Source organism: Equus quagga, chromosome 9 (genome assembly GCF_021613505.1).
Source record: "Equus quagga isolate Etosha38 chromosome 9, UCLA_HA_Equagga_1.0, whole genome shotgun sequence".
NCBI classification, from domain to species: domain Eukaryota; kingdom Metazoa; phylum Chordata; class Mammalia; order Perissodactyla; family Equidae; genus Equus; species Equus quagga.
Window position 1 is genome coordinate 3,028,615 of NC_060275.1, and position 27,442 is coordinate 3,056,056.

Consider the following 27,442-nt stretch of genomic DNA (forward strand, 5'->3'; position numbering starts at 1 on the left):
CAATCAACAGAGAGGTGACTTTCTACCGTGTCCTTCTGAAATGATGGCAGGGACCGTCTCCCAGAGTAAGGCAGGCGGCTTGCGGCCTCCGCCATCTCCGGCTTCCCTTCACGGGATGAGACGTTGCTAAAGTCCATGACCAAGGCTGATGGCCAGACTGGGAGCACTTGGAGGTCTCTGTAGTAACAGACCCAGGGCCAGCGGTGGGTTGAGCTGGAGAAAGCTGGTGAGAGGGACACCTCCACTGGTGACCTCCATGACAAAGCTCAATTTCAAGTTTATCAAAGGTTTCCAAATGACAACTCCACCCAGAGCTCACCACTGCTCTCCAACATGCAGGAAAGATGGAGCAGACAGGGGCTGGCCCCGTGGCCGAGTGGTTAAGTTCGCGCGCTCCGCTGCAGGCGGCCCAGTGTTTCATTAGTTCGAATCCTGGACGCGGACATGGCACTGCTCATCAGACCACGCTGAGGCAGCGTCCCACATGCCACAACTAGAAGAACCCACAACGAAGAATACACAACTATGTACCGGGGGGCTTTGGGGAGAAAAAGGAAAAAATAAAAAAATCTTTAAAAAAAAAAAAAAAAAGATGGAGCAGACACTACCAACTAGATACTACTGTATTTGAAGCCCCGATTTCCTCAAAACTAGCACACAGTAAAATAGAGTAAAAGTGGAGGAACAAAATGTACTTTTTGTTGATATGTGTATCCGGAGGAAGCCAAGGATATTTAACGATATTAAAAAAGATGTTGTAATATTGCACTGCACCTCAAGTCATCACATCATTATGAACGCTCTTCATCATTAGGGGCAGAGTGCAGATGTGCGAGACTTCGGAGTTTGGGTTTTAAAATACCAGACAGAGAGTTGGTCCTATAACACGCTTCTAGTCTACTTTGTAGCCACTAGAAGCCGTCAGTCCGCACCTGGGCAATCTTCCAGTTCGTTCTTTCATGCTTATGTATCTAGTCATTTATCATTATTCTCTTGGCTCCTCCTTTGCCCCCATCCAATATCACTCATCCAGTAAAGAAAACAAAGAAGAGTAACGCCTGGGCAGTGAGAGGAGGGGACTCAAGTCTCCTTTGGGCCACGCCTGGTCCCACAGGGAGCAGACAGCTGTGCCCCAGATCCAGCCCCGGCGAGAGGTGAACACACAGAGGCGGGACACACCCCAGAACCATGGATTCACTAGGATTTTATTCACTGACATTATGATGGTGGGTTCAGGGAGGAGTTTAAATTCCTCAGATAAAAAATAAAGCAGGAGCTAGAACTCTTTTTTTTTTCCCTAACCACAAAACCTCAGGCACAGAGGATATTAACTTTTTCAAGATACAGAGTTTCCTTCTGAGAGGGAATAACTCCACCAATTTGTCTCTAATCCAATGCAAATGCAGATGATGGCGCAGACAAATGCCTCTTCCTATTTTCATAAAACAGCCACGACATTCAAAGGAATGGATCTTTACCCCATCTGATGACCATTGATCTTCAAGCCTGTCAGGCGAAAACTAATCTCCTGTTATTACTTGCAAGTTTAAGAACTCTCAGCTTTCCAGCAAATTGGAAAATAGTTTAAAATCCCTTCATGTCCGGAGAGGGAACGAGGCGGCAACCCAGAGCCAGGTGCACGTGCTCCCCCTGCTGGGGAAGGACATTATCACATATGGAGGGAGAGTAATCATAATTTTCCAAAACCAGTACAATGCAACAGGCTGATGGAAAGAGCAATTTACTTTAAAAATTAACGAAATGGTTGTCCTTTATCCCATGGACTTCATCCAATGGTGCTTAAAACTTTTCAACATAATGTTGTTTTATTTGCCATCAAGAAGTTTGTTGTTGCTTTATTAATCATGATGCAGTAAAAGAGGACTGTGACAGTGACACCTAACGTTGTGGTGGCACCGTGGTCCCGGTTCAGGGCGCCTGCACATCCCTCTGTGTTTACGTACGCGTAAAGCCAGGTCTGAACACGTGCTCATCAGAATGGGAGCAAAGCTCCTCCCTAAGGGGCAGAATTTCTTCTACGCTCTTTTTTCATTTGATTTGACATCTTTATAACGAGTATGTATTATTTTTCTAAACCATCGAAAAGCTTCCATTTAAAAAATATTAGGTTAATTTTTTCAAATTTCGCCTGTCCCAAATATCCAGCCCCACCTACTTTGGAGCTACCCTGCCGAACTGTCTTCGCCTCACGTACGGGCCGGTGGACGCATGCTGGGTTGCAGCATCTCGGGCCCCTTCATTTTCCAATGGCTCGCGCTGGGACAGGAGATGGCTGCCCCTCCGTCTAGTTCTTATTTTATGGTGCGGCTGACCTTCGAATTCCTCCTCGGCCCTCCAGTACCCACCAAGGAAGTGAGCGATGTAGGACAGGATGGCCATGGACAAGGAGACACCAATCTCGGCAAAGAACTGGGAAATGTTGACAACTTTGGTTTTTTTAAAAAAAACCTTAGTGACTACAGTTAAAAAATGCTTCATTAGATAATTACCAAATGCATGTCTTAAAAACAAACTAAGCAATAAAACTCCTTCCTTTGCTGGGGAGCCCGCAGCCACTGGGTCTCCTTGAAGGGACCTGATGCATCACAAGCATTCCTGGGGCAGTGGCTGAGGACTACAGAGCGACTGAAGGGAGGAAACTGAGTCAAATGGCTGGCCCCAGGCTCCGAGGGTCTCAGCAGGGGACGCTCCCTTGCTGCTGTCCCTCTCCAGCCGCCTCAGGCCCCTCCAACAGGGACTGGCCCTAGCTGGACTTGATGGCCTGAAAGGTCACCTTGGTGCCTCGCCCGAGAGCCTCACCCCATCTGCCATCATCCCCTCACCTCCTTTTCCTCCTCCTAGTGTTTCCTCCAGGCGTGGCGCTCTCCCCTCTCTCCCATCCTGGGAAACGCGTCACCTTGCTTACTGTGACGTATGAGAAATGATAAGGACTCACTCCCCATAAATTGGAAAATGTAACAAATAAACCAAAATCCGCTATTTCTAGAGGACCTCACCAGGCCTGCCCAGGCAAAGACTGGCCCTGCTCTGACCATGAACTGACCGTGAAGCCCTGAGATGTGTTGCACATGCCTGAACAGGGCCTCTTTGCCAGAGCGGGGCTTCACCACCCGGCCGCCCCTGCGGCTGTGTGTGGACTGCTCATTTCATCCCTGCATGCCGGCCTCAGAAGAGCATCAGTGTCTGGACGTGTGTTGGAATTCGTTCAGAGAATAAAGGGATGCACTGCCAGTTTCCTTTAAGGCTGTTGAGGGGAGGAGAGTTGAAGTCTGGGCATCCCCTTTCAGTTCTGGGAGGCGAGACTAGATCAATCGTCACAGGGTCTGGGTCAGACCAGGCGACCCAGCTCAGTGGCCAAAAAGTGGAAGCAACCTCAGTGGCCATCAAAAGATGAATGGTTTGTGCGTGCAATGGAATATGACTCGTCCTTAGGAAGGAAGGACATTCTGACACCTGCTGCAATGTGGATGCACTCGGAGAACCTGCCGAGTGAAAGACGCCAGTCCCAACACAACAAATGCCGCATGATTCCGCCGTATGGGGCACAGGGAGTAGTCAGAGCCACGGGGACAGAAAGCAGAATGGGAGTTGCCAAGACGGGGAGGGGAAGCAAGGTGGGGAGTTAGCGTTTCATGGCTGCAGTGTTTCAGTTTGGGAAGGTGAGAAAGTTCCAGAAATGGATGGTGATGATGGCTGCATATCAGTGTGAATTTATTTAATCTCGCCGAACTGTACTCTTAAAAATGGCTGAAACGGTCAATTTTAGGTTATGTATGTTTTACTACAACAACAACAAGTTTTTCAAGGGTGACTTTCTACAGCACCCGCCCCTCCCCCTCCCTGTGGGAGGGCATCATCGCCATGACAACTGAGGGTGTCTTTGCTCTTCTTCCTGTCCTCGCCACAAAAGCTCCTTAGTGATGCACAAATAGAGAGATGAAGCACCAGGCCCGGGCTTGGGAGATGCCCTGAGACAGGAACCTCACTGGGGAACTGTGTTTCTCGCCTTGGCCTCTCTTCAGAGGCGGCCTCTTCCTCATAGTTTAGAGCTGAAATCCTCTCTGTGGGTCTCCATTTCAATCTGGCCGCTTCACACCTGAGGACACAAAAGCCCTAACATGCACTGGGGAGGCTCAGATCACGTGGGTTCTGGCCCCAGGACCAGCCTTGGGCCTCCCAGTGGGCGCTCTCTCAAGGGGCCACAGCAGAAAGAGAATTTCTTTGTTCCTTCACCCGTTTATGTTTGTGGAGCTCCACTGTGGGGGTTGAACTGTCAGAAGCTTTGGGGATCACATAGAAATTTTTCTTTTTTCCTCCAAAGTATTAAAATCCAGCTGGAGAGGTAAGATGCTTATAGGAAACTAAAGTGGACAGGTGGATGCAGAATGAGGTGGTACAGCCTAAGGGTGCTGTATTGTTCAGAAAACACAGACATTTGGAAAGCAAAGACATTCTGAGCAAAGGTACCCATGTGAGCAAGAGCTCAGAGATAATGAGATGCTCCTGTCAGAGAGAAGACCAACAGTACCCCTGCCGAGGTCCCCAGCTGGGAAATCGGTGGAATGATACAATGTTTCCATCATCAACTTTTGGCTACATAGTGATAGGCCACATTAAATGACCTGATTTTATGTTAATTTATAAATTAACATACAGTAAAATTGGCTTGTTTGTGGTATAGTTCTGTGGATTTTGACACATGTGTAGCTTCATGTAGCTGCCACCCCAGTAAAGACACATCCCCCAAAAGCTCCCTCCCACTTTCCCTTTGTAGTCACCACACCCTTCCCCTCTCTGCACCCCTAACCCTTGTCAACCACTGCTCTGGTCACCCTCACTATAATTTAGTCTTTTGAAGAAGGTCACATAAACGAGCTCACACAGTATGCAATCCTTTTAGAATGGTGTCTCTCCCTCAGCACAACGCCTCGGAGATGGCTTTGAGCTGTCACATGAATCAAAAGCCTGTTCCTTTTTATTGCCGAGTACTATTCCATTGTATGGATGTACCACAGCCTGTTTATCCCTTCCCTTGTTGACGAACATTCGGGTTGTCTGCAAACTTAGTGATTATGAATTGAGCTGCTATAAACATTCACGTAAGGTTTTAGTGTGATCGTAGGTTTTCATTTAAGATTTAAATTACTTTTCCCTCAAAAGATTGGCAACCAATATATTCATTACAACAATTACTTCTAAAAGTATATAATTTTGCTCTTATCATTCAAAGCAGGAAGTGGGATGGCTGGGTCATATGGTAAGTATACAGTTAATTTTACAGGAAGCTGCCAAGTTGTTCTACAGGTCACTGTACCATTTTGCATTCCTACCAGCAATACCGAGAGCTCCAGTTGCACCACATCCTAGTCAACACTTAGTATTGTCAGTACTTTTTGTTTTAGCCATTCTGACAGGTGTGTGGTGGTATCTCCTCATGGTTTTGATTTGCATCTTCTTAATGGCTAATGATGCTGAGCATCTTTCCATGTGGTTGCTGGCCTTCTGCTCTTCCTCTTGGATGAAGTGTTTATTCAGTGTTTTGTCCATTTTTTAACCAGGTTGTTTGTTTCTTTACCATTGAGTTTTGAGAGTTCTTACATATTCTGGTTTCAAGACCTTTATCACATATGTGATTTGCAAATATTTTTCTGTCTCACTTATCTTTCAATTCTCTTAACAGCGTCTTTTGCAAAACAAAAGTCTTCAATATTCATCAAGTCCAATTTATCAATTTTTTCTTTTATGATCATATTTTGGTGTCAGGTCTGTGAACTTGTTGCCTACTGCCAAGTCACGAAGATTTTCTGATATGTTTTCTTCTAAAATTTCATAGTTTTACATTGTAGATAGAGATCTATGATCCATTTTGAGTTAAGTTTTGTATAAGGTGTGACTTTGGGTTGAGATTCATTTTTTTGGATATGGATGCCCGCTAGTTCTAATATCATTTGTTGAAAAGACAATCCTTTCTCCACTGAATTGTCTTTGCAGCTTTGTCAAAAATCAATTGATCCTGGGGCTGGCCCAGTGGTGTAGTGATTAAGTTTGTGTGCTCTGCTTCGGCGGCCCAGGGTTCGCAGGTTTGGATCCCAGCTGTGGACCTGCACACTGCTCATGAAGCCACGCTGTGGTGGCGTCCCACATACAAAATAGAGGAAGAGTGGCACAGATGTTAGCTCAGGGCCAATCTTCCTCACACACAAAGAAATCAACTGATCCTATCTGCATGGGTCTATTTCTGGACTCTACAGTGTTCCATCAGTCTGTGCGTCTGTCTCTCCTCTAACACCACACTGCCTGGATTACTATAGTTATATAGGAACCTTAAAATCAAGTGATGTGACTTCTCTAACTTTATTCTTCTTTTCCACAGTTTTTGGCTATTTTGGTTCTTTTGCATTTCCATATAGTTTTAGAATCAGTTTGTCTATATCTGAACAAAACCCTGCTGGGGTTTTGATCAGAAGTGCACTAAATCTGTAGATGAGTTTGGGAGCAGTTGACATCTTGGCTATGTCGAGTCTTCCATCCATGAACAGATTCTCTTCAATGATTTAAGTCTCCTTAAACCAGCCATTTCTAGCTTTTAGCATAATGATCCTAAACATGTTTTATTAGATTTATACCTAATATTTTGTTCCTTTGATGCTGTTATATATGGCGGTGTCTTTAAAATGGTTTTTTTTAACTGTTCATTGCTATATATAGACATATGATTGACTCAATACCCTTTTAGTAACAGACCACGACAACTACAATATAACAATATGGTTATAACTCTGTGACCACATGAAATTATCTGTGCAATCAACAATTTAGAGCCCAAACCTTCTAGTGCAAGTCCTGGTTTGGTCTCTTTCTGAGGCACATATAACAAAGAATTGTGTGACTCTGTGGTAATCGCTCTATGTACTTAAGATCTATTCTGTGTGTTAGGCTCTGTCTTAAAAGTGATCTGAACAGTCTCTGTGTCAATTCAGCAACAGTTACTGCTTATCGTGTGCCTGGCTCTGCGCTGAGGGCCACAATGTACCCGCTGCCTTGTTCGTGAACAGTTCTGACACCTGCTTTCACAGCACCACGAGCTCAAATGCAACGTACCAGCTTCGTGTTCCTTCAAAGATGTAAATTACTTTTTCCTCAAAAGACTGGTGACCAATATATTCATTACAAACATCACAAAAATATATAATTTGCCTTTTAGCATTTAAAGCAGGAATGCATAATTCACGTGAAACATTATCTACATAATACGTCATCAACTATCTCACAACACAAACAAGTTTTAACAACACGAGAGCTGCATGATACGACTGAACATTCACTTCTTTAAAAACCTCTGTGCGAAGTTTAAGATATTTTTCTAGTTTAAGCACAGGATGGGTGAACTAAAGGTGCATGATGTTTCTCTGACTCAGAATCCAACGACAGCAAGCAGAAAAACGGTGTGAAAACACCAAGGCACGAAGAAGTTGTACTGAATTCTGAGCTGTTTTAATTATTTCAGGCCATTAGGATGGCATCTTACAGTTAACTTCACCCAGCAGACATGTTAGACACTTAAAGATATTTGTCTTAAAGTAAGTAATTTGAACAGTTTCCCGGCTCGTCTGTTTTGGTTTTTTATTCTTGGTTTTACACTCACTCTTTCATTGGAGAAGAAGAACATATGTGTTTGGCTCTCGGTCACTGAATCTGATTGGTCAGTGAATTCACACGGCATCGGGGACAGACAAGACAACAGGGGGAGAACCAGATTATTTAGGTTCCTGCAACATCAGCGAACAAGGCAGGATAAAGGCCAAGGGTTTCCACAGTCACTGAAACCCCCTAGCTCTTTCCCCTGCTGCTGACATCTTCCAGGGCAAACGCCCAGAGCATCTGCCTCTGCGCCGGCTCTCATGCCCCTAGCGTAACTCCCTCCCCGTGTGCAGCCTCCTCTGGGTGCTGGAAATTAGAAGCTGAGATGCTCCTGGCGCAGGCGCAGTGGAGGAGAGGGCTGCACAGCATGGAGTCCGCCGTTGCTGCTCCACACTGTGCGGGAGCTTCTGAATGAGCCGGACAGGAAACAGCCCCGTCCAGAGCCCGCCCAGGCCCGCTGGAGAAAGCTCTGCACAGGGGACGCCTGGAAGAGTAACTAAGACAGAGGGCGAAAGAGGGCATTGCAGGAAGCCTTCATACAAAGGCCCGGGGCAGCAAAACCATTGGGAGTCTGGGTACCAGGCACAGTGGAGGGGTCAGGCTCCGGATAGAGGCGCCTGTTCAGAAGTGCTCTCCATGGGCTGGCACTGGGAGGCCCTGGACAGCGATTAGCAAAGGATGGGCCCATCCAGGCTTCAGAAGCCTTCCTCTGACTGCAGCATGGAGGACCGGGGGGAGGGGCAGGGAGGACCATGGGGAAACCAGTCAGGAAGCCTCATCTCTAGTTAGGCCCAGAGAAGGAAGGACCTTGGACTTGGGTCAGAGTTAGGGTTAGGGTTAGTCACAGGGAAGCAGGAGCCAGCAGTGTGCAATGTACCTTGTTCAAAGGACAAAGAGGTGGCCGGTCCACTCAGGGCAGACACCAGGTCTCAGGAAGTAGAGAAAAGCTGGACGCTCAGGAAGTGTGGCTCTTGGCTCCTCCAGGCCTGAGAGAAGACGCGTTTGATGAAGCAGAAACAGGGGGAGGTTGTTGGAGAAGGTTGGAGAAGGTTGGAGAAGGAGGAGAGGATGTCTGGGCTGGAAAGGGAAGAATCTGGGAAGGAGCTAACCCAGCTTCTGTTTTAATGTCCACGGTGGGGGAGGGGAAGGAAGGCAAGGAACACTTTACAGAAAACCTACAAGCTTGTGAGCTGAGCAGACAGGGGAGGTGAAGCAGAGGAAAGAGTCAAGGGGACTGGGGGTTTCAGGCCTGCGGGTTTGAGGGAGGAGGACAGACAGCGGGACAGTCATAAAATTCACAATAACCCAGTCACCCCCTAAATTAAGCCCATTAAGTACTTTAAATTCCTGAGAAGCATGCTTTAGACTTCTTGGTGGCAAAAGTGTCCTCCGAACAGAAAGGGGTCCCTGAGACAATGCGCCCAAAGCTGACGCCGGAGGGAGGTGCTTCCGTGACGTCAGCACGCTTATGTGGCACCTGAGCTAACAGCTGTTGCCAATCTTTTTCTTTTTTTCTTTTCTGCTTTATCTTCCCATACCCCCCCAAACCCCCCCCCCCCCCCCCATTGTTGTATATTTTTAGTTACAGGTCCTTCTAGTTGTGGGATGTGGGACGATGCCTCAATGTGGGCTGAGGAGCAGTGCCATGTCCGCGCCCAGGATCCGAACCCTGGGCCGCCCACTCGGCCACGAAGCCAGCCCCTATGTGGTTTCTTTTAACAAAACTCCCTTCGCGCTGCAATGCCAGACCAGTCCCAGAGGTGCTCCTCTGACCTAAAAGCTTTCCTGCTTTAGCTCGCTCAGGTCCTTCGCCACGTTCATGGGTGGTGGGAACAGCAGGGAGGGAGCACGGGGAGGGCTACAAAGCCAGCTCCCCAAGCCAGCTCCTCCCAGGGGCTTCCCTCTGCTCTTCTGAGGGCTCTCTTGCCTGAAGGCCCTTGTCAAGCGCTCCTGCAGAAGGATCCCTTCTCCACAGAAACGTGGATGTGCCTTCCTTGTGTGGTCCTTGAGCCTTGCACACTCTGTGTCTCCTGCTGGCAGGCATCTCCAGGGCCACGGTCAGCCAAGGAGGCACAGGTGGGGGCTGCTGCCCCTTGCTCTCCATCAGGGCTTGCCATCTGGTGTCTTCTAGGCAACCCTTACTGACCTAGGAAGTCCTGGTTCCGCTGACTACGAACCGGCCCAACAGTCCTGACTTCTTTCCTCGAGATGTGGAAGTCTGTCCCAAACTGGCTGGACTCCAGTGCCACTGCGACCTGAGACATTCATTTAGAGAAACTGAGGCCAGTTCACGTTATGCCACCACTGCAAAGCCAATGAACGGGCTTGACTTTTGTGATTACGCTTGTTTTGTCTGTAATTCCTGAGTATTCTCCTTATCCAAACAAGAGGCTTGGGGGAAACGGTGTCCTTCTCTCAATGCTTTGTTCACCCTGCCCATATCTTCTAGAATTACACTTAAATTACCTTCACTTCCCCTCGGCACACTTATGTGACTTCAGGGGGTGGGGAGGGACCCCGAGTCAGCGATGGATTAACCTCCCCAGTACCGTGCGGAGATCCTGCGCCGAGGCCCCACCATCTTGTGTCTTGTGTCTTGTGGCACCTCCGTGGCTTCCTGGCACAGGTCCTGATTGAGAAAGAACAGAGATCCACAGAGAGGAGAGGCAGCTGCCCCAGGAAGGTGGAGCGGAGGGTCCGACACATCCTGAGGTCGCCACATGTCTGTCTTTCAGGACGGACATCACGCGGCGAGAACCACCCACTATGGCTCCCTGCCCCAGAAGTCGCGAGATGGCCGGCCCCAAGACGAAAACCCTGTAGTGCACTTCTTCAAGAACATTGTAAGTGCTCCCTTCTCGCTGTGCGCGAGGGGCCACACGGAGAATGCAATGGTGGGGTGGGCTGGAGGTGCCTGGCCACTGCCGCCATCCATGAGGAGGGTGGAGATGTCCCCAGATGTCACTGAGTTCTGATCCACGAGGGACATGAGCATGTCCCTGGTTGAGGCTCCCCTGTCCTCAGGGCGAGGTTGGCCTGGAGCTCAGCCCCAGCCCCTCCCAAGGCCCGAGCCGCACGTGCCACTGACGGAGCTTCCCGTTCTCCCAGAGAACGCCCTGCTTTTGAGACTAAACGACCACGAGATGCTTAGTTTAAAAACACAGGCTTTGTAGAACTGTGGAGACCGTCAAGAGGTCAGTGGTTGCCAGGGCTGGGAGGAGGGAGGGATAAATAGGGGGAGCACAGGGTGTTTTTAGGGCCGTGGAACCCTCCCTATGAGACTGTGACCCAGGATACACCTCATACGTGTGTGAAAACCGAAGAATGCATGTCCCAGAGAATGAACCCTAACGTCAGCTCTGGACTTCAGTTCCCAATAATGCATCAACATTGGTGCACCAGTTGTACCAAATGAACCACACTAATGCCAGGTGGCAATAATAGGAGAACCGTGTGCAAGACCAGAGAGGGTACACAGGAACTCTGTAATTTCTGTGCATTTTTTCTGGAAACCTAAGACTGCTCTAAAAAATAGTCTTCAAAACAGAAGCAAAACCACAGACTTCTGATTATAAACTTCCTGCGCTGCAGACATTTCAAGATGGCGTTTTACAGGCTGATGAGTTTTAGGAGCACAGGCTTGAGGGCGTTCCTTCTGAAGCTCGGAATTCAGGGGCCACTTTACTTCCAACCCTGAAAAAGGAGGGTGGTGAAGAGCAGCTCACGGTCTCCATCAGCATGCGATGGATGTGTCACAGTGACTCACACCAAGAAGAATCAACTCCCTAATCATAGAGCCTTTTGATGCGTTTCCCATTCTCTTAGACACTTTCGGAATGTTCTGGAAGGTCCGTGTAGCATTGGGTATTTTCAAATTCTCAGAGCCTATATTTCTCATTCAACTAGGACAGAAGTGGGAGAGCCGGGCAGATACTAGACCTAATAGATAGTAGATCTTAATATCTAATCCTTAATAGATCCTCGGCCCTCTCCGCAACCCAGAGCTAGTCAGGAACTGAGCTGACAAGGTGACAGCACGAGACTCTTAGGAAGGGGGTCAGGGCTGCTCCGACGGAGGGAGACCCTGCCGCGGCTCACCGTTCTCTGTCTTTATAGGTGACGCCTCGCACACCTCCTCCATCGCAAGGAAAGGTAAGACCTCTGAATGTTTTGATCAATTGTCACTCTATTCAGAACCTTCCTGAAATCCCTAAATGTACCAACAAGAGGGTTGGACTCATAGCTACCTGACTTCATCCCAAAATGTGTGCCACGTGAATCCCGAGTTGAACAGGCTGAGAAATGCACAGCGTTCCTTCCTCCTCCTGCCGTGCAGAGGGTGCCTGTGGCCCCCAGCTCTCTCCCTCTGAATCCTGGTCCGAAATCCGCCCCCACCTCAAGGAGCCCCAGGCGGCACGGCCAAGCCCCTGGATGTGGCCTGTGTGATGAAACCTATTTGCCATCTCAGCACCATGTTGTTTTGATCGTGCTTCTTGTTTATTAAAAGGACATTTTTCCTGCACGGATCACCATGTCATTGCTTCTTTCTCTTCCTCACACAGGGGCGAGGACTGTCTCTCAGCAGATTTAGCTGGGTAGGTGACAAATGCGTGTCCATTCATCTTCCTCTCCTGTCTAGTCCTCGCAGCCCCTCCACTCTTATGTTCTGCTCTGTTTCAGTTGCTTGCCGGTCCCCCCTCTCTTTCCTCTCAGGCCCAGCTTGCCCATGGCTGTCCATGGGCTGCTTTCTCCTCCGGAGGGAAAATGACCCCCACGTCCCCCCCCCCAGAGAGTAGTTCTCTCCCCGGCTTCCATGCCCTGGGCAGGCACCGCCAGGCCAAATGCCTCTCCTCCCAGAGGGTTCCTGGAAGATTCCACTGGGCTCCTCCCGTGTTTGAGAAAATTCCCAATTTCCTTCCAATCAATGGGCGAGAAAAGCAGGTCCCAGCAGCCTGAACGTGGATCTGCGGCCAACTGACCCGTCTATTAACCAGCTCTCCCCACAGACGCTGAAACTCTGTTGAGGAAAAATGACACTGCTAATGAGAGAAAAAGAGGCTAAATTCAGTTATTCATTTCATAATCACCTAATTAATCCAAAAGATTTTGGTTTTGATCGTGTTTCAGTAATAACCAAAGCTGAGATAGCAAGCCATTCAGGAAAACCTGCTTAGGAATTTTCGGCTTTGTGATACTGAGAAAAAACAGTTTCAATGAAGATTAAAAATGAGCAATTTGTTCACTTTCTAGATATTAGAGAAATTTCGTGTCGGAACCAACTTAAAATGCCTACCAGTATATTCTAACCAAACTTATAGACTGTAGTTACTAATAAATATTAGATACGGTTCTTACTTTAAAAAAAGTTATAATTATCAAGATAAAATGGAAGAATAACCACAAATCTATAGGCCAGGAATTGAGTCTGTCTTGGGAACACAATATCCTTATTCTCTAGTGCGAAGCCCATGTGTACTTGATGTTCAATTAATAAACATCATATACATGAAATATTGAATTTTAAAAGTAAGGAGGAAAAAGAAAGGAAAGAAAAAAGAACAGGAAATAAAAACAGAAAGGGAGGGCGAGACAGCAGGAAGGAAGGAAGGACAGGAGGGAGGGAGGGAAGACGTCCCCAGAGAAAAGGTGGAGCTGAGATTCCAGCAAGCTCCTGAATTGCTCCAACACTCATTACATCGAGCTATGGACTGCTGTGTTTGCTGGAACATTTCATGTAAATACATGTGAGCCTTTTTCTTACCTGATGATTTGCAAAAAGGTGACGATCATGTAGGAAATTTACATGGGCTAGCACCCACAGTCAATTAATTTTTGACTTTCTGTGCCAGCAGGAGACAAAGATGATATTGAAGACCCAGAAATGTTACCTTAGTAACCATTTGATCTGCCTCAGCTTCCTAGGCGTGGGCTCTGGGGAGTATGCAAAGTCCTCACTGTCGGTGGAGTGACGGGAGGGCTAAAGAGACCTTCTTTCTTCCAGTCCCGCAGAGGCCACTTCAGCCCAGCAGCTAACGGGAAAGGCCTTTGCCTTCCTCCCCACCTCTCCATCTCTGGCCCTACTAACGTTTGTTAAGTTTCTCTTTTCTCCGAAGCAAGCCCCTCTCTGATTCCGTTTGTATGTGCGTCTGTTTCCTAGAGCTCCAGCACTGTCTTCCCGATCGGAGTTTCTGAAAGTCCTTCACTGCTTTTTTCTAAACTATCTTGTGTGCTTTCTGGTAAATTCTAGGTGGTCCAGAGACGTAAGTGACCAAGGTTTTGAAAAGAGGAAAAATCAAGCAGATTACTAATCTGAAAACCAATCCTTGAATTTAGTTCTCAGAATCCCTTTATTTTTGGAGAAAAACAACAGAGTAAGACAGGGTTTTGCAGCATCTGCAGGGGGAGGGGGGTGTCACACATTTCACGTGCGTCTGTCGCTTGCGCAGTTCTCTTTGACTGTCCCCGTCCCTCGGTGTGCCCTCATGGAGTGAGCATGTCCGTGGAAACCTCTGGGATTCCTCTCGTCTGCCGTCTTTGACCTCCTCTCCACACACCCCATCCTTTAGGCCACTTGAAAATCCTTGAAACCAAATCTTCATGTGAAAGTCGCCTCCTGGAGGCGCGTGGCCCTTGTCTTTCCCAAGCCCAGGCTGAGGGAGAAGGAAACTGTAGAAGTAGCTCACGCGAGGGGGTGTCTAGACAGATGGCCCCGGTCCAGCCTCAGTCCCGCCAAAACCGAGAGGGGTGAACTTGCAGAAGCTTGAACCTTCTAGATCCCGTCTTCAACATCTCTAAAATAAAGGGACAGATTTGATGGTTTTCCAAGTTCCCTCCACCCTAAAATACTGTCATGAAATTTAAAGGGACTCTAGGCTGATGGAAGGGGCTCTGGGGTCTGCATCAGAGATGGTCTCCCATCTCTTCTTGGCCAAATATAAAGCAAAATTGTGGACGTATCCTTCAAATAGAGACCCATGAGATGAACAGGTCCCATGTGGAGACGCTGGCCGGCCTGGTTCGCCCTCCCACAGACATCGCCCCTAAGGCTGGAACACCCTTGACCCTAAATGTTAACATTCATCGTGTGTCTAAACACCCAAAGTTTCTCCCATTCCTTTCTCATCTTTATAGTGAAAGTTCCCATTTGAAACTAAAGCATTTTAGTAAATAAACTGATCCTAGGAACACAAATATTCTTATATTTCAAAAATCATTTGCTATTACTACGTCCCACCAAGGAAACTTTCTTCATCTTCCCTGAAGTGAGTGAGGGCTGCTGGGGCGGTGGGAGGCTGGAGTTGGGGCCACCCATCGTGCCCACCAGACCACCTCCTGGGATGACAGCAAGCTCGCATGTTGAGAGCTCACACCTCTGTTCTTAGAGGGGTGCCTCCGTTAACTCAAGGTATCCTCATGACAAACCCACAAGGAAGGGCCCGTTATTACCCCCATTTTATAGAAGAGGAAACTGAAGCTCAGAGAGGTTCCCATACTTGCCCAAGGTCACACAGCTAGGGAGTGTGCAAGCTGAGACCCGTCCAGGTTGCTGGGCTCTGGCGGTGCTGCACCTGTGCACAGTGGCAGGGACATGGCTTGCCAGCCCAGACCTTCCCCCTTCCCTCTTTGGAGACCAGTTCAGGAACCAGAGTCCCTGGGAGAAACCCTGGTCCCAGTTCCACAAGTTCGCTCTGAGGACACCCACACCATGGCCAGGGGAGCTGGTTTCTGTTGCTGTCGGGAGAGGCTCCCCTAGGGCAGAAATGTGGAATTTCATCTTTATGCTTTGGAAAGATCTGAGCCACGCAATTTCACTGCATCCAAAGGCTCTTGGTCCTCTGGCTCTCTGGCGGAGCAGAGCCGATGCGAGGGACTCCCCAGGAAGGCGGCTGTGTCCCCCTGCAGGCTCCTCCCTCTTCCTCCGGACTCCCTCGTCCTCCTCCGGGCCCTCCCTCCTCTTGCAGGCTCCTGCATCCTCCTCCGGGCCCCTCCCTCCTCCTGCAGGCTCCTCCTTCCTCCTCCGGGCCCCTCCCTCCTCCCGCAGGCTCCTGCATCCTCCTCCGGGCCCCTCCCTCCTCCTGCAGGCTCCTCCTTCCTTCTCCGGGCTCCTCCCTCCTCCTGCAGGCTCCTCCCTCTTGGGGAAATGGCCACGCGCGCTTTTCAGGGCGGCCTCAGAGCCCTCCTGCAGACCCGCGTGGGCGCAGGGCCTATGCCTGTCTTGCCCGTCTTGCTAACCTTCTCCTGAAAGCCACAGCCTGAAGAAGGGAAGCGGCGGCTGTAGGGGAGGTTTGCGCCTTTAAAGTGACAGAGCCCGGGCAGCGGGGCGCGCGGAGCCCCGTGGAGCCCGTGGCCGGGGGGGCGGGGGGCGGGGGGCGGGGGGCGGCAGGAGGCGGAGCCCGCGCCGAGGGCGGGACTGAGCGCTGGGTCTCTTGCAGGGAGCCGAGGGGCAGAAGCCGGGATTTGGCTACGGAGCTAGAGCTTCCGACTACAAATCGACTCACAAGGGACTCAAGGGGGTCCACGACGCCCAGGGCACGCTTTCCAGAATCTTCAAACTGGTAACGTAACCCGTCGCCGCCGGGATGCGCGAGGGGTGGGCTGGGCCTTCCGGCCCCGGCGCTGCTTTTCCCAGAAGTTCGTCTCCCGCGGCGTGGAGCTCGGCAAGCCTTTCTCGAGCTGTCCTGAGCCAGCACCGTGCTCGGGCCAGGCTCCCTCGCGGAGCTTGAGGACCCGTGGGGGGACACCAGGCTACCGCTGTGCCCCCGGGAGGCGCGCGGCTGTGGGACGCTGACCTCTTCTGTAAGGTCCGGCGGCCCCCCGGGGCCAAGGCCGCAGCATCTTTGACCCCCGAGGAAACAAGCAGGAGCCAAGGTGACAAGAAGGGACATGGCTGGACCAGACGAGAGAGCCCAGGAAACCATAGGCGTCAGGCCTGTCGGCTATGACGTCGGGGTCCCGTCGACCCAGGCCGGCCTTGTGTTAGCAGTGCGCCCTGGACCCGCGAGCCCTCTGGGACTCAGTTTCTTCCTCTGTAAATTGAGGTGACATATGGACACGAATGGCTGTGAAGATAAAAGGTGGTGAGGACAGTGTGGTCAGCAAGGTGGCTGCAGGGTCACTTAGAGAAACGGCAGCCGTGCTATTGCTGGTGAGGGTGACAGCTTTGCTCAGAGACGCTGCCGTCTCACAACGTGGCCTCCTGGGCCCAAGACAGGCTGGGGCACGGAGGTGGCGCTCAGGGGGCCGGCAGACCCATGCCTGGCCGCCCGAGGGCGCTTGCGGTCACACTTGATCTCCGAGAGGAGGAGCAGTGAGCAGGCCGCCAGACCTCTCAGGACTGGTCCCTAGGGAGCCGCGAGGGTGCAGGTCCTTCCTGGGGAGAAACGTGGGGTGAGTGGGCGGGCATCACCGCCGGGGCCTGGTTCTGAGCTGGCCCAGGCTCTGCCTGTGGCGAGGTCTGCCCCCGGGGCCGCCCCAGAGATGGGAGCTGGGACCCGTGTGCTCGGCCAGGCCCTGCCTTCCTCTCACGGCCAGGAGACCCGAACGCCCGCGTGGGGCAGGACCTGGGCGGGACCTGGACGACAGGGCTGAGACCGCAGCAGGGCAGGTGCGGGTTCGGGGCTGCCGCCTCCCTCCCTGGACCCGAGGGTCTGCCTCGTGCAGGTCTCCATGGCAGGCTGCCGAGCAACCCGCCTGCCGCCCCTTCTGGGCCATGACCTAACTCCCCATCCACTTCCAGAAGCCGTCTTGGCCTCGATTCACTCCAGAGCCCTTCATGACCGAGGAGGTCGTGCAATTACTGGGTTCGCCCACAGCCTCGGGGCTCAGGGGCTTCCTCGGAAACTGGCTCTAAGTGCCCAGAGGCCCGGCGGCCTGAGAGCTTTGGGAAGGGACCTACTGAATGGTGGCAGCTGTCCCCGTTGCAGAGGCCTCAGGGTGACCGAGGGACAGGCTTACTCCCTGTGCAGGAGGGGCCAGCCGGCCACTGCTGGCCGGGGGACTGTGGTTGGTCGGGGCCACTGTGCCCAGCGTCCGAGCCGGGATGCTCCCACGCACAGAGCACAGCCTCCTCCTAAAGGAGCTCGTCGTCTAGTGGCGGGGTGACAGGGAGTGAGGGAAATAAATGCTCTAGGGGACAAGGCGGGAGGCGCTGAGAGTGAACGGAGCCTCTGCGTGTCGGGGAGGTGGTTCTGGTTCCAGGGAGGGTGACCGGACAAAGCCTGGCCGAGCAGGTGGCATCAGGCAAAGATGTGGAGGAGGTGAGGAGCTGCCACACCCCAGGGACAGTGTTCCAGGCTAAAGGAACAGATCGGAAGGGCCTCGCAGGGTCCAGGAGGAGGTGCGTGGGAAGGGTAAGCCCCCCACACACCCACAGAGGGCCCTGTGACCCTCCTGAGGGCTCTGACAGTGATTCTGAATGGGGGCGTCACCGGGTTCCAGGGAGAGAGCGACACATGGTGACATTCGTTTTCGTGTTGAGAGACCAGTCGTCTGTCTCTGGCAGAGACTTGCAGAAATGGGGACTGGATTGTGAGGTCCCTGGACTGGATAATCAGGAAGAGACCTGTGGACTTCTGTAGCCGCCCATCCAGGGCTTGGTGACAGAGCTGAGGGTCCAGCAATGCGTCAGCATTTCAGGGCTGAAAGCTGGAGTTGGAGTTGGGGTGGTCCCTCCGAGTGGAGACATCTGTGCCGTCTACGCAGCGTTGGAGGCAGCGTCCCACGCTGATTTAAGGCCCGAGGAGAGCACTTTTTGTCCCTGAAAATGGAAGGACGTTTGTGGTGGAAGACTGTCACAGAACAAACGTTGTCTAAGTGGGTGTCCCCACTAACTGTCTCATTAGAATATCCGCCCCACTGCCCCTCTCCCTGACTCTTAATCCAGGCAGGGCCGTCCCTTTCCCGGTCAATGTCGTCAGAGCCAGCATCCAACGACAGCCGCAGTCGTAATGATGTACACCGGGCTCCAGTCAACTCCTTTTCCAACCTAAAGAAACGTAAGAAGGAAGACAGACACCAACAAATCAAAGACAGAGCTCCTCTCTTAGGACAGGAAGGGCTTCGTACAAGGCAGGCAACCCCGATGCCCACGGCACCCTGTCGAGAGAAGAAGCCTGAAGGGTTTCATGTTTATCTTTCTTGGGTGAAAGATTAGCATTCCTGTGGAATATTCTCTGCCTGTGCAGGAAAGATGTGATTGTGCAGATAAGAGGAGACGTTAACCTGTGCTTAGTTCTCAGACGACATCGAGCGTCCTGCGCCGTCTGGTTCATGGGCTGGTGTCCAGGCGTTGTAGACAAACGCGTCCTGGATTCATATTCCGTGTAATAGCGTCTTCACCTTGCATCTTCCGGCCAGCAGTCACATTTAGGGGAAGGCGTGAGTTTCCGTGGCCTCCATGTTCTAGGTGTTCTTGGTTGTTGGTGAGAACAGGAGCATCTCCTTCGTGTAACCCATTCTCAGAACATCCATTGGGATCACGGTAGGCAGTTGAACGTTGAAAGCTTCTGCTGTACACGGGTTGGCTCTCTCAAAGCTGCAAGGCAGGACCCGTGCTTCCCGCGAGCCCCAGGTCACCCATGATGGGGCCCAGTCTCTGCCAGCAGAGGACAGGGCTCCTCCACCAGCCATCGCTGATGGCGATCTCTGACCTCTGTGAGTCCACTTCCTGACTGGCTTGGTAAAACGTCAAGCTTTCACAGTTTATGGTGGAATAATTTGGTCGGTAACCCAAATCCTCGTTGATTTGGGCACCTAATCTTTAATTCCATGTTGAATCACGTGTGTGTGTGTCTGGCGGTCGGGATGCGCGGCACAGACAGACTCGGCGAGCATGCGTGTGTGGCATCCCCACCCACGAGTCCATTCTGGTGGGTGCTGGGACCACACGTGGTAATATGAGGCAAGATTCTGCTTCAGAGAAAAGTCAGTCCTGTTAGGAAAAGCCTTAAATGTGTGATGTGAGTGGTAAGTCACCGAGTCACTAACTCGTTTTATGTCAGGTAAAATGTAGGCGGGATCAGTGTAAATTCTAGGCAAATCTAAGTAAGGAAATAAATCCAGCCCCAAACATTCAAGTAACGGAGGCCGTCCTGACATATTTGCCTCACTTCTGAAATGTGGCAACAAGACAGTGAGGGTGAGGGTCCCGTAGGAGCTGAGTCCTAACGCAGACCTGCATTCAGAATAGCAGTGTTTCACTAGTGGCCCCAGACCCTAGCCAGGAGGCCACCTGCATCTGAATCGCCTGTGATGCCCAGACCATTTCTGGGCTCCCCACAAGACTTCCTGCACCAGATTGTCCCAGGGTGGAACCCCCATGTCTGCAGTTATCACAATTTCCCTCTCGTCTGAGAAATACAGATTTATCCTGTTCTGGGTAACTAATTGCTATGCCATCCCATGTAATGACCACTCATCACGACCAAAGGAATGACGACTGCTAGGTGATGGGAGGGGCCAGCTGATGGGGGCGGGGCTCCATTTAGGAAATACGATTCTGGTCCTCCATAGTGTAGGCAAGAGTTGTAACTGGTTATTGTGAGATGTTTGGGAGGCCAGAGCTTGTCAAGCCTGCCTTGATGACTAGAAAAGTGCCATTTCTATCAAGCACATCCATTGTGTGCAAGGAACACAAGTGTATGACAGCCATTTGTTTCTTAAATAGGGGCAATATTTTCCTGAAGTTCTTTTTGTAAGCAGTAGTTCAGAAATTTTAAAATTGCTCTATATTTCAAAGGGAGCTTCAGTTTATTAAATGAAAACAAGTTTCCATTAACATGGTTTTAATTACATTTTGCTACATAAAAAGTTCACCAGCTGGCCTACTATGGTCGTGTGGCTGAACCAGTTGAGACAGAGCACTTAAAATTGGTTAGAAGAACGCCCCAGAGATGAGAAGCACCTGAAGGCAGGTGCCTGGAGATGGTGGGCGTTTCCAGCTTTTGGGGGAGGGTCATTTTCCCTGTCTTTTCTTCCTGCTCTTTGTACACCGTGGAAAATCAAGGAAAGGGCTCAGACTTGGCATTCCGGTGTCGTTGGTTAGAAACCAAGTAGAGGAAACTGCGTCTCTCCCAGTCATTTGTGAGCTACATCAGAATATAACAGGAGTTTCTTTTCTTCAAGTACATGACCTGGGACAAGTCCCTGCCTGTAGTGCGTCTGCATAGGGTGAGGGTAAGGATGGAGAGGGGATGTATGACTCTCCTGTAGATTCTGTCCTTCTCCTGCCCCAGCCTTCTGGTGACCAGCCTCACTGGTTTACCTGCCCAGGGCAGACCACGTGCTCTATATCAGACGATTCAAAAGTGGTAAAGAGCGTGAGACTGAAGCACCAGAGGTGCTAATTCTGGCTCCCTTTGACCAGCTGACTGACTCTGGGAAATTCACTCAACCTCTCTGAGCTCAGGCTCCTCACCTTAAGATGGAGACGATGATGCTGACCTCCCAGGTTGGCTTTCTCTTTCATAAGAGAAAACAGATATAACAGATTTTGCACACGGCAGGTACTCAATAAATTGTTGATACAGTAATAGAAAATAAAACCAGTATGTCCACCATTTTTTATTTCAAAAGGAGCTGTCAGGAAGTTGAAATGGTATCTCACGTAAGTTGTCTTGCAAAGGATGTGGGGAACATAGCCGTTCAGCACCATGCACTTTGTTTCATAGAGCAGCGGTTCTGCGACTTTGCAGGACTTCACACTTTAAAGGCAGCCCTAAAGGTTCATCTCTTGGAAATTCAAAAAAAGGGGAGGTGAGTGCAGCCTTGCTCTGGGCTACTCCAGAGGTGGCGCTAGGCCGGTTCTGTCATTTAAGCAAGCCTCCACCACGAGAAGACTAGGGTTCCCCAGGGGAGGGGTGGCCCCGGGCAGAGCTGCCGCCCCTGACATCTGCAGTCGTACGACAAAGCCCCTTTCCTGGGAGGGCAACTTCACTCGTGGTTCCTAAGGTGCTCTCCGGGATAGAATTCCAGAAACGTTTTCACTTGTGAAAATAAAGCTCCTTCAATGAGTTGTTTAACAGCATAGTGATTCTTCTGGAAAAAGTAAAACTCCAAGAAATCAGAACGGTCATCGCACTCTGTCAGCGTGTTATTTGTAAGGCATTTTTGGCTTTCGAGCTTCGGTGAGTTATACTACTGGGTAATGAAAACGTAGACAGCACCCTGGTTGGTGTTAGTACTGTGCCCGTGTGCCGTCTGGCTGAGAGCAGTTTCCTGTACATCTTGCTTTCTGGGGCTCTCAGTCCAAAGGAAACCCTTGAGAGATCCATTTTTCATTCATGACCTAAGAAAAAAAGGCAAACCCAAGGAGAAGGAGAAATTTGAATGTAAAAAAAGTGCATTTCTCCTGTGTTCTCCCGTGTCACTCTAAATGACTTCTGGAGTGACCACTGTCTTCTCAGAGAGCAATGCCCACGCCCAGGCCACCTTCACATTGCTGGTCACTGCACAACTGTGCCCATCTCAGTGGTTGCCAACTCTTTTTTTTTAAATTTCAAATTGTATTTGTCCAGAAAACATGTCAGTTCCTGGTTGTAAGACCCCTGGGAGTCAGTTTGCCGTCCCCCCACTGCCCCCCCAGCCCATCATGAGATTGGTTTGTCTTGGTAAGGCAGTGGAGAGGCCAACAAGGAGAGGGGACTGCCCTGCCCCATCACATCATGCAGCCGTCTCCGTCCTGGTGGACGCAGCAATTGGCGTGTCCATCAATACTGAGATCTCTCCAAGGATGAGGTCGTCCCTGTCATTGACAGACGGTCTCCCTCAGTTACCCTGGAGTCTCTAGCCAGAGAAATTAAGCACTCCTTCAAAGCATGATAATATAGCAGTCGAGCTTGCAGCCCCAGACATGCAGTCTTATTACCCTAGGCACCAGCTCTCTGTGTCCTGGGAATTACATTCAAGTGAATTTATCTTACGGTTCTTGAAAATTCAATTAGCACTTGCTAAAGGAGATTGTGAGAAGTGGAACAAAAAGATCAGCTTTTTGTGGCAGCATTTCCAGCAACAGGCCCAAGTGAAAGAGCGCCCCAAATGGTTTGAGACCAGGTTACCACCAAAACAGGGTCCTGGCGGGGAAGGGAGGCTGCACGGGAATGGCCCCCAGGCTCACCTAACTCTCTGTTTCCTTTCCTCAGGGAGGAAGAGATAGTCGTTCTGGATCGCCCATGGCTAGACGCTGAAGCCCTACAGCCTGTTACAGAACCCCGTCCTCAGCTTCTTAATATAACCCTTACGATTTTAATACCGTTCGCATAAATTACCTAGTTGTAGCAAATGACCTCTTGCTAATGCCTGTTGAGTTGTGCACACAGTAGGGTCAGGCACACTGCATCCTACTGGCAATTTCTGGCCAACAGCTAAACGGAGAAAACGCAGATAGAAAATGGTTAAACTCTTCCTTTACGTTTGAAGAGACAGTGTTCTCGGAGTTTCATTCCACTGCCTCGTGCCCGGCCGCCCCGCGGAGTTGGTGCGGCCCGGCGCACGGCCGTCCCTCCAAGTTCGTTCGCCCCTCCATCCTTGGACTTGCTTTGCGCCACTGACCTGGCATCCCCCGCTTCTCGGGCACTGCCGTGGAGACACACTGCCGTGGAGATGGGACATGAGCAGGGTGGTGAGGACTGTGTTGATCCGCGCTTCCTTTGGTTTCTTTGCTGCCCTTCTCTCACCTCCTAAAGTTCACTTTATTTTCCTAACAGGATTGGGCAGTCAGGAGTGGCTTCACACCCGTGGGGAGCTTTTGGTACGTGAAAGGCGGGCGGGCAGCTGTGAGGAGTCCAATGTGGTGGGCGCGAGAGGGGGCGCCTCCAGGCGGGCGCTCACCACACCCCAGTGAGCTGAATTCGTGCGTGGCAGAGAGGGGACAAGGGGCACACGTGGGCTGGGCAACGGCCTCAAACAGGAAACAGGGTCTTCTTGGAAATTAGGTGACGGCGCAGCAGGAACCAGAGCAGCCTCTACAGACGACCTGTTTCCTAACCGGAGCCCCGGAGGAGAGTTCAGAGCGACTCGCGCATCTCAGAGCGGGACTGTGGGAGTTTTCTGGGCAGCCCGGCATGTCCCACTGGTCACTGTGGAGAGGGGAGGCGACCAGTGGTACGCTCATCACGGCAGTGCACATCAGCAAATACTAACCCCAGTGGAAAGATAACCATCCCTCTGCTTGCTCCTAGAGACGCCGTGCTTAGTGACTAGGCTTAGGAACATACCCGTCCCTGGTCCCCCGCCCAGGGCATGGCAGGGCCTGGACGCCCACACGAGGAGGGCAGAGAGCTCCTCCCAGTCGCAGTCTCTTCTAACGCCAGCTGACATTCCCCTGCTCCCCCTCTAACGTACTGAGTCCTGCCTTTTGATTTCAGCCTGTCTGTCACAGGCGTCCCAAAGAGCCCCACGCTGGCATCATTCTCCCTTAGGACGAAGACCAGGAATAGTAGGCATAGGCCCAAAGCATCTCTTTAATCCCGTTCTAATTCTGAATGTTTAGTGTGGGTTTCCTATAATGTCTATTAATATCTAGCCTCAATGATGAGAGGGTAAAAAAACAAAAAGGCACACAATTTCGGAAACGAAACCTCCACCTTGCTCCACACACGCACTCTGCATCTTCGAGCTGGTTGTTGACTGAGTGCCCTCTGTTCGTGGCTACACCCAACAGCAAGTGCTGTATGCTGGGTCTCATGGGAAGTATACACTGTTCTCAAATATTGAAATAAAACAATAAACTTTTAATGGTATTTGCATGGGTGTCTTATTTTATCTTTGTTCTGGAATGTAGAATGTGGGCCCACAGCAAGCAAACGTCCCATCTCGGAGCTGATGCGGGCACATCCCACATGGTCCCGCACAGAGCTGCCGGTCCACGCTGGGTGACGACCATCGCTGCTTCATGCCTTCGTAGGAGGAAGGGCAGTGGAGGATGTGGTTGGGGCACTGATTCTCTCACAAGGAAAAGGAATTTCAATTAATCTTTAAACAGTCTTTTAAAGTATATTTACGTTTTATCATCTTGCCAGTGTAAACACCCTGTGAATGTGCGTTGAAGAATCTTTGAAAAATCACTTTCTGCCACACAGAGACGTTGACAACAATAAGTGATTCTGGAAATTTTGTGTGTAGTTGCTTTTGGTTACAAGAATTCTCTTTTGAAAAGATAAACTGAAATCTTTTGTCTGGCTTGTAATGAACCACTGGTTCCCTCCGTCTCACTAGCACCTGAGACGCCGTCTGCCCTCATAAGGCTTGGTGAGGGAACCCGCCCTGGGACGGTTGCAGAAAGACACAAGCCACTTCTCTGGGGCTCCCGGACGCAAGTGTGCTGTTGATCCATCTCAATGACAAGCGGCCTGAGGCTCCACCAGGGGGCTGAGGGACTCCAAGGCCGTGCAACCCCTCCCTTCTCTACACTTCTCTCCCCAAACCCCTTCAGACTGAGGAATTTGGAAAATCATGTAAAGATAATCACATTTTAAAAATTGTGTTCTTTTGGTTGACAAGTCTCTTTCAATGTTACATATATAGAAAATGCGTTAAATGGTAAACCAAGCATATATCCTAGAGTAACACAGCATTTACCCTGATAATATTCAGGTAAATATTTTAAAATAAGACGATGTACCATAGGAACTGAGCCGTGTTCTCACTGAGTGCCCATCTAGAGGCTCTGCCTCACTCCCGCTGAATGTGAATGGCAATTAATTTCCCAGGCGGGGCTCCCAGAGAAGGGGCTGCTGGAACCCCAGCCTCGGGGCGAGAACACTCCCCTCATTGCAGTGTGTGTCTCTTAAGGACGAAGGCTAGCAGAGTCTAGAGCTGTCACGAGGGTCTTTGGAACTGGAGGAAGGATTTTCCTCATCAGAACAGAAGACCACCCTGAGCCTGCTTTCTAAGACATCGTGTCAGTTGCACAGCCGCCCCTGTGCCATCCATGCAGACTGAGGACGTGGGGTCGGTAGAGCAGCTGCGAGCCTGGAGCCTGGGGCAACAGCACAGAGGAAAGGGACTCCGGATGGAGGGTTGAGATCGGGAGCCAGATCAGAGGTTTGTGGAAAGGATGTTAATTCAGTAGATAGGGCGCTATAGGAAGGAGTGGCTTTATCAATTGGAATTGGGATTTTGTGAGCAGAGACAATGCGGGACTGAGAAAAAACAGTGAATGAAAAGTTCCCTTGTAGCAATTAAAAACCAGAGAGCTATGGGGCCGGCCCCGTGGCCAAGTGGTTAAGTTCGCGCGCTCCGCTGCAGGCGGCCCAGTGTTTCGTTGGTTTGAATCCTGGGCGTGGACATGGCACTGCTCGTCAGACCACACTGAGGCAGCATCCCACATGCCACAACTAGAAGAACCCACAACGAAGAATACACAACTATGTACCAGGGGGCTTGGGGAGAAAAAGGAAAAAAATAAAATCTTTAAAAAAAAATAAAAATAAATTAAAAAAGAGAGCTATGCCATTCATAATTTCTGGTGCCGTTCGTCTGCCAGGGCTGTCCTAACACAATACCATAGACTGAGTGACTTAACAACAGAAATTTTATTTTCTAACTATTCCGGAGGGTAGATTCAAGAGTTAGGTGCTGGCGCGGTTGGTTTCTGGTGAGGCCTCTCTCCTGGGCCTCAGACAGCTGCAGTCTCCCTGTGTCCTCACATGCTCTCTTCTCCGTGTGCACACACTCCTGGTGCCCCTTCTGCTCACAAGCACACCAGTCCTTTCGGAGTAGGACCTCACCCTTACGACCTCATTTAAACCATAATTACCTCCTAAAAGTCCTGTCTCCAAATAGAGTCACATTAAGAGTCAAGGCTTCAGCATGTGAATTTGTGAGAAGAGGCGCACAATTCAGTCCACACCAGATGCATATTTTTCTCATGCAACAAGTATTTCCTGAAGCCCCATTTGGCAGGATGTTATAATTAAATTCCAGGACTTTGTGGTAGAGTACTGTTCCTTCTTTTCCCAAAAAGCTCATATGAAGTGCAGCATTTTAGTACATTTTCTATTAGGATTTCTCCACTGCAAATAGTAAATAGTCCCTGAACTTCTAAGCAACGTGATATTAAGGAGGAGCTGGCCAAGCACAGCTCAGGAAAAACTGTGTGACTTGTTAACCATTATGGTTACTGCAGTGCTAGGCACTGGAACAACTTCCTTTGACAGCACTTGCACTGGAAGTCGATCAGTTGTGTGTTTGAGAAACATATTGGTGTCGATCGGCACTCTCATTTGCCTCCTAGACAAGCCAGCCTTGTCTCAACTAGGCAGGGTGAAGGCTCCTCTTCTTGTGGTCTCTTCTCAACTCTCCACCGCTGTGAAATAACGTGTTTATCTAGCTCCCAAATCTTACAAACTCCTGGAATGCTTTAATAGGTCAAGACCCAAGAGCATCCATCAAATAATGAATCCTTCAACTCTATCCCATACTAGCCAGGGCCTTTTCTGTTCCAAGCCCACTTCCATCCGCTGATTTAGAATTAATGAGAGAAGATACAGAAGAGAGGGTAGACAATGTGACAGGGTGTGGAAGAGCCAGCAAGGGGTCCATGACTGCCCAGGGAAGAGAGACACTGGAGAGGTGTGGTGTGCTGAAAGGACATGAAGATCTCACCGTGTGTCCACAGGCCCTGGGCCTGTGCTCCTCACAGTGTCTCCGTGGACCGGCAGCAGCGGCGTCGCGGGGAGCTGGTTGGCCAGCAGTCTCCGGTCCTGCCCACACCTCCTGGATCAGAATCTGCTTTCTGAGAGGGTCCCTGGGGTGTGTTTGCACATGGAAGACTCCCGCTGGA

General features: G+C 50.5%; 1 protein-coding gene across 12 annotated transcripts in view; it reads left to right on the plus strand.

The window, feature by feature from the left end:
• Window positions 1-24,398, plus strand: part of MBP (myelin basic protein) — a 142,000-nt gene extending 117,602 nt beyond the window's left edge. For 7 of the 12 annotated variants that reach the window (XM_046671873.1, XM_046671875.1, XM_046671872.1 and 4 more), the window contains 5 exons: window positions 10,398-10,505; window positions 11,779-11,814; window positions 12,225-12,257; window positions 16,095-16,217; window positions 22,800-24,398. In XM_046671873.1, the coding sequence (XP_046527829.1) occupies window positions 10,398-10,505; window positions 11,779-11,814; window positions 12,225-12,257; window positions 16,095-16,217; window positions 22,800-22,844 (345 nt within the window). In that variant the 3' untranslated portion in view covers window positions 22,845-24,398. The remainder of the gene's footprint in view (window positions 1-10,397; window positions 10,506-11,778; window positions 11,815-12,224; window positions 12,258-16,094; window positions 16,218-22,799) is intronic. The other 5 variants (XM_046671878.1, XM_046671880.1, XR_006890134.1 and 2 more) reach the window with 4 other exon arrangements.
• The last annotated feature ends 3,044 nt before the right edge of the window (window positions 24,399-27,442 follow it).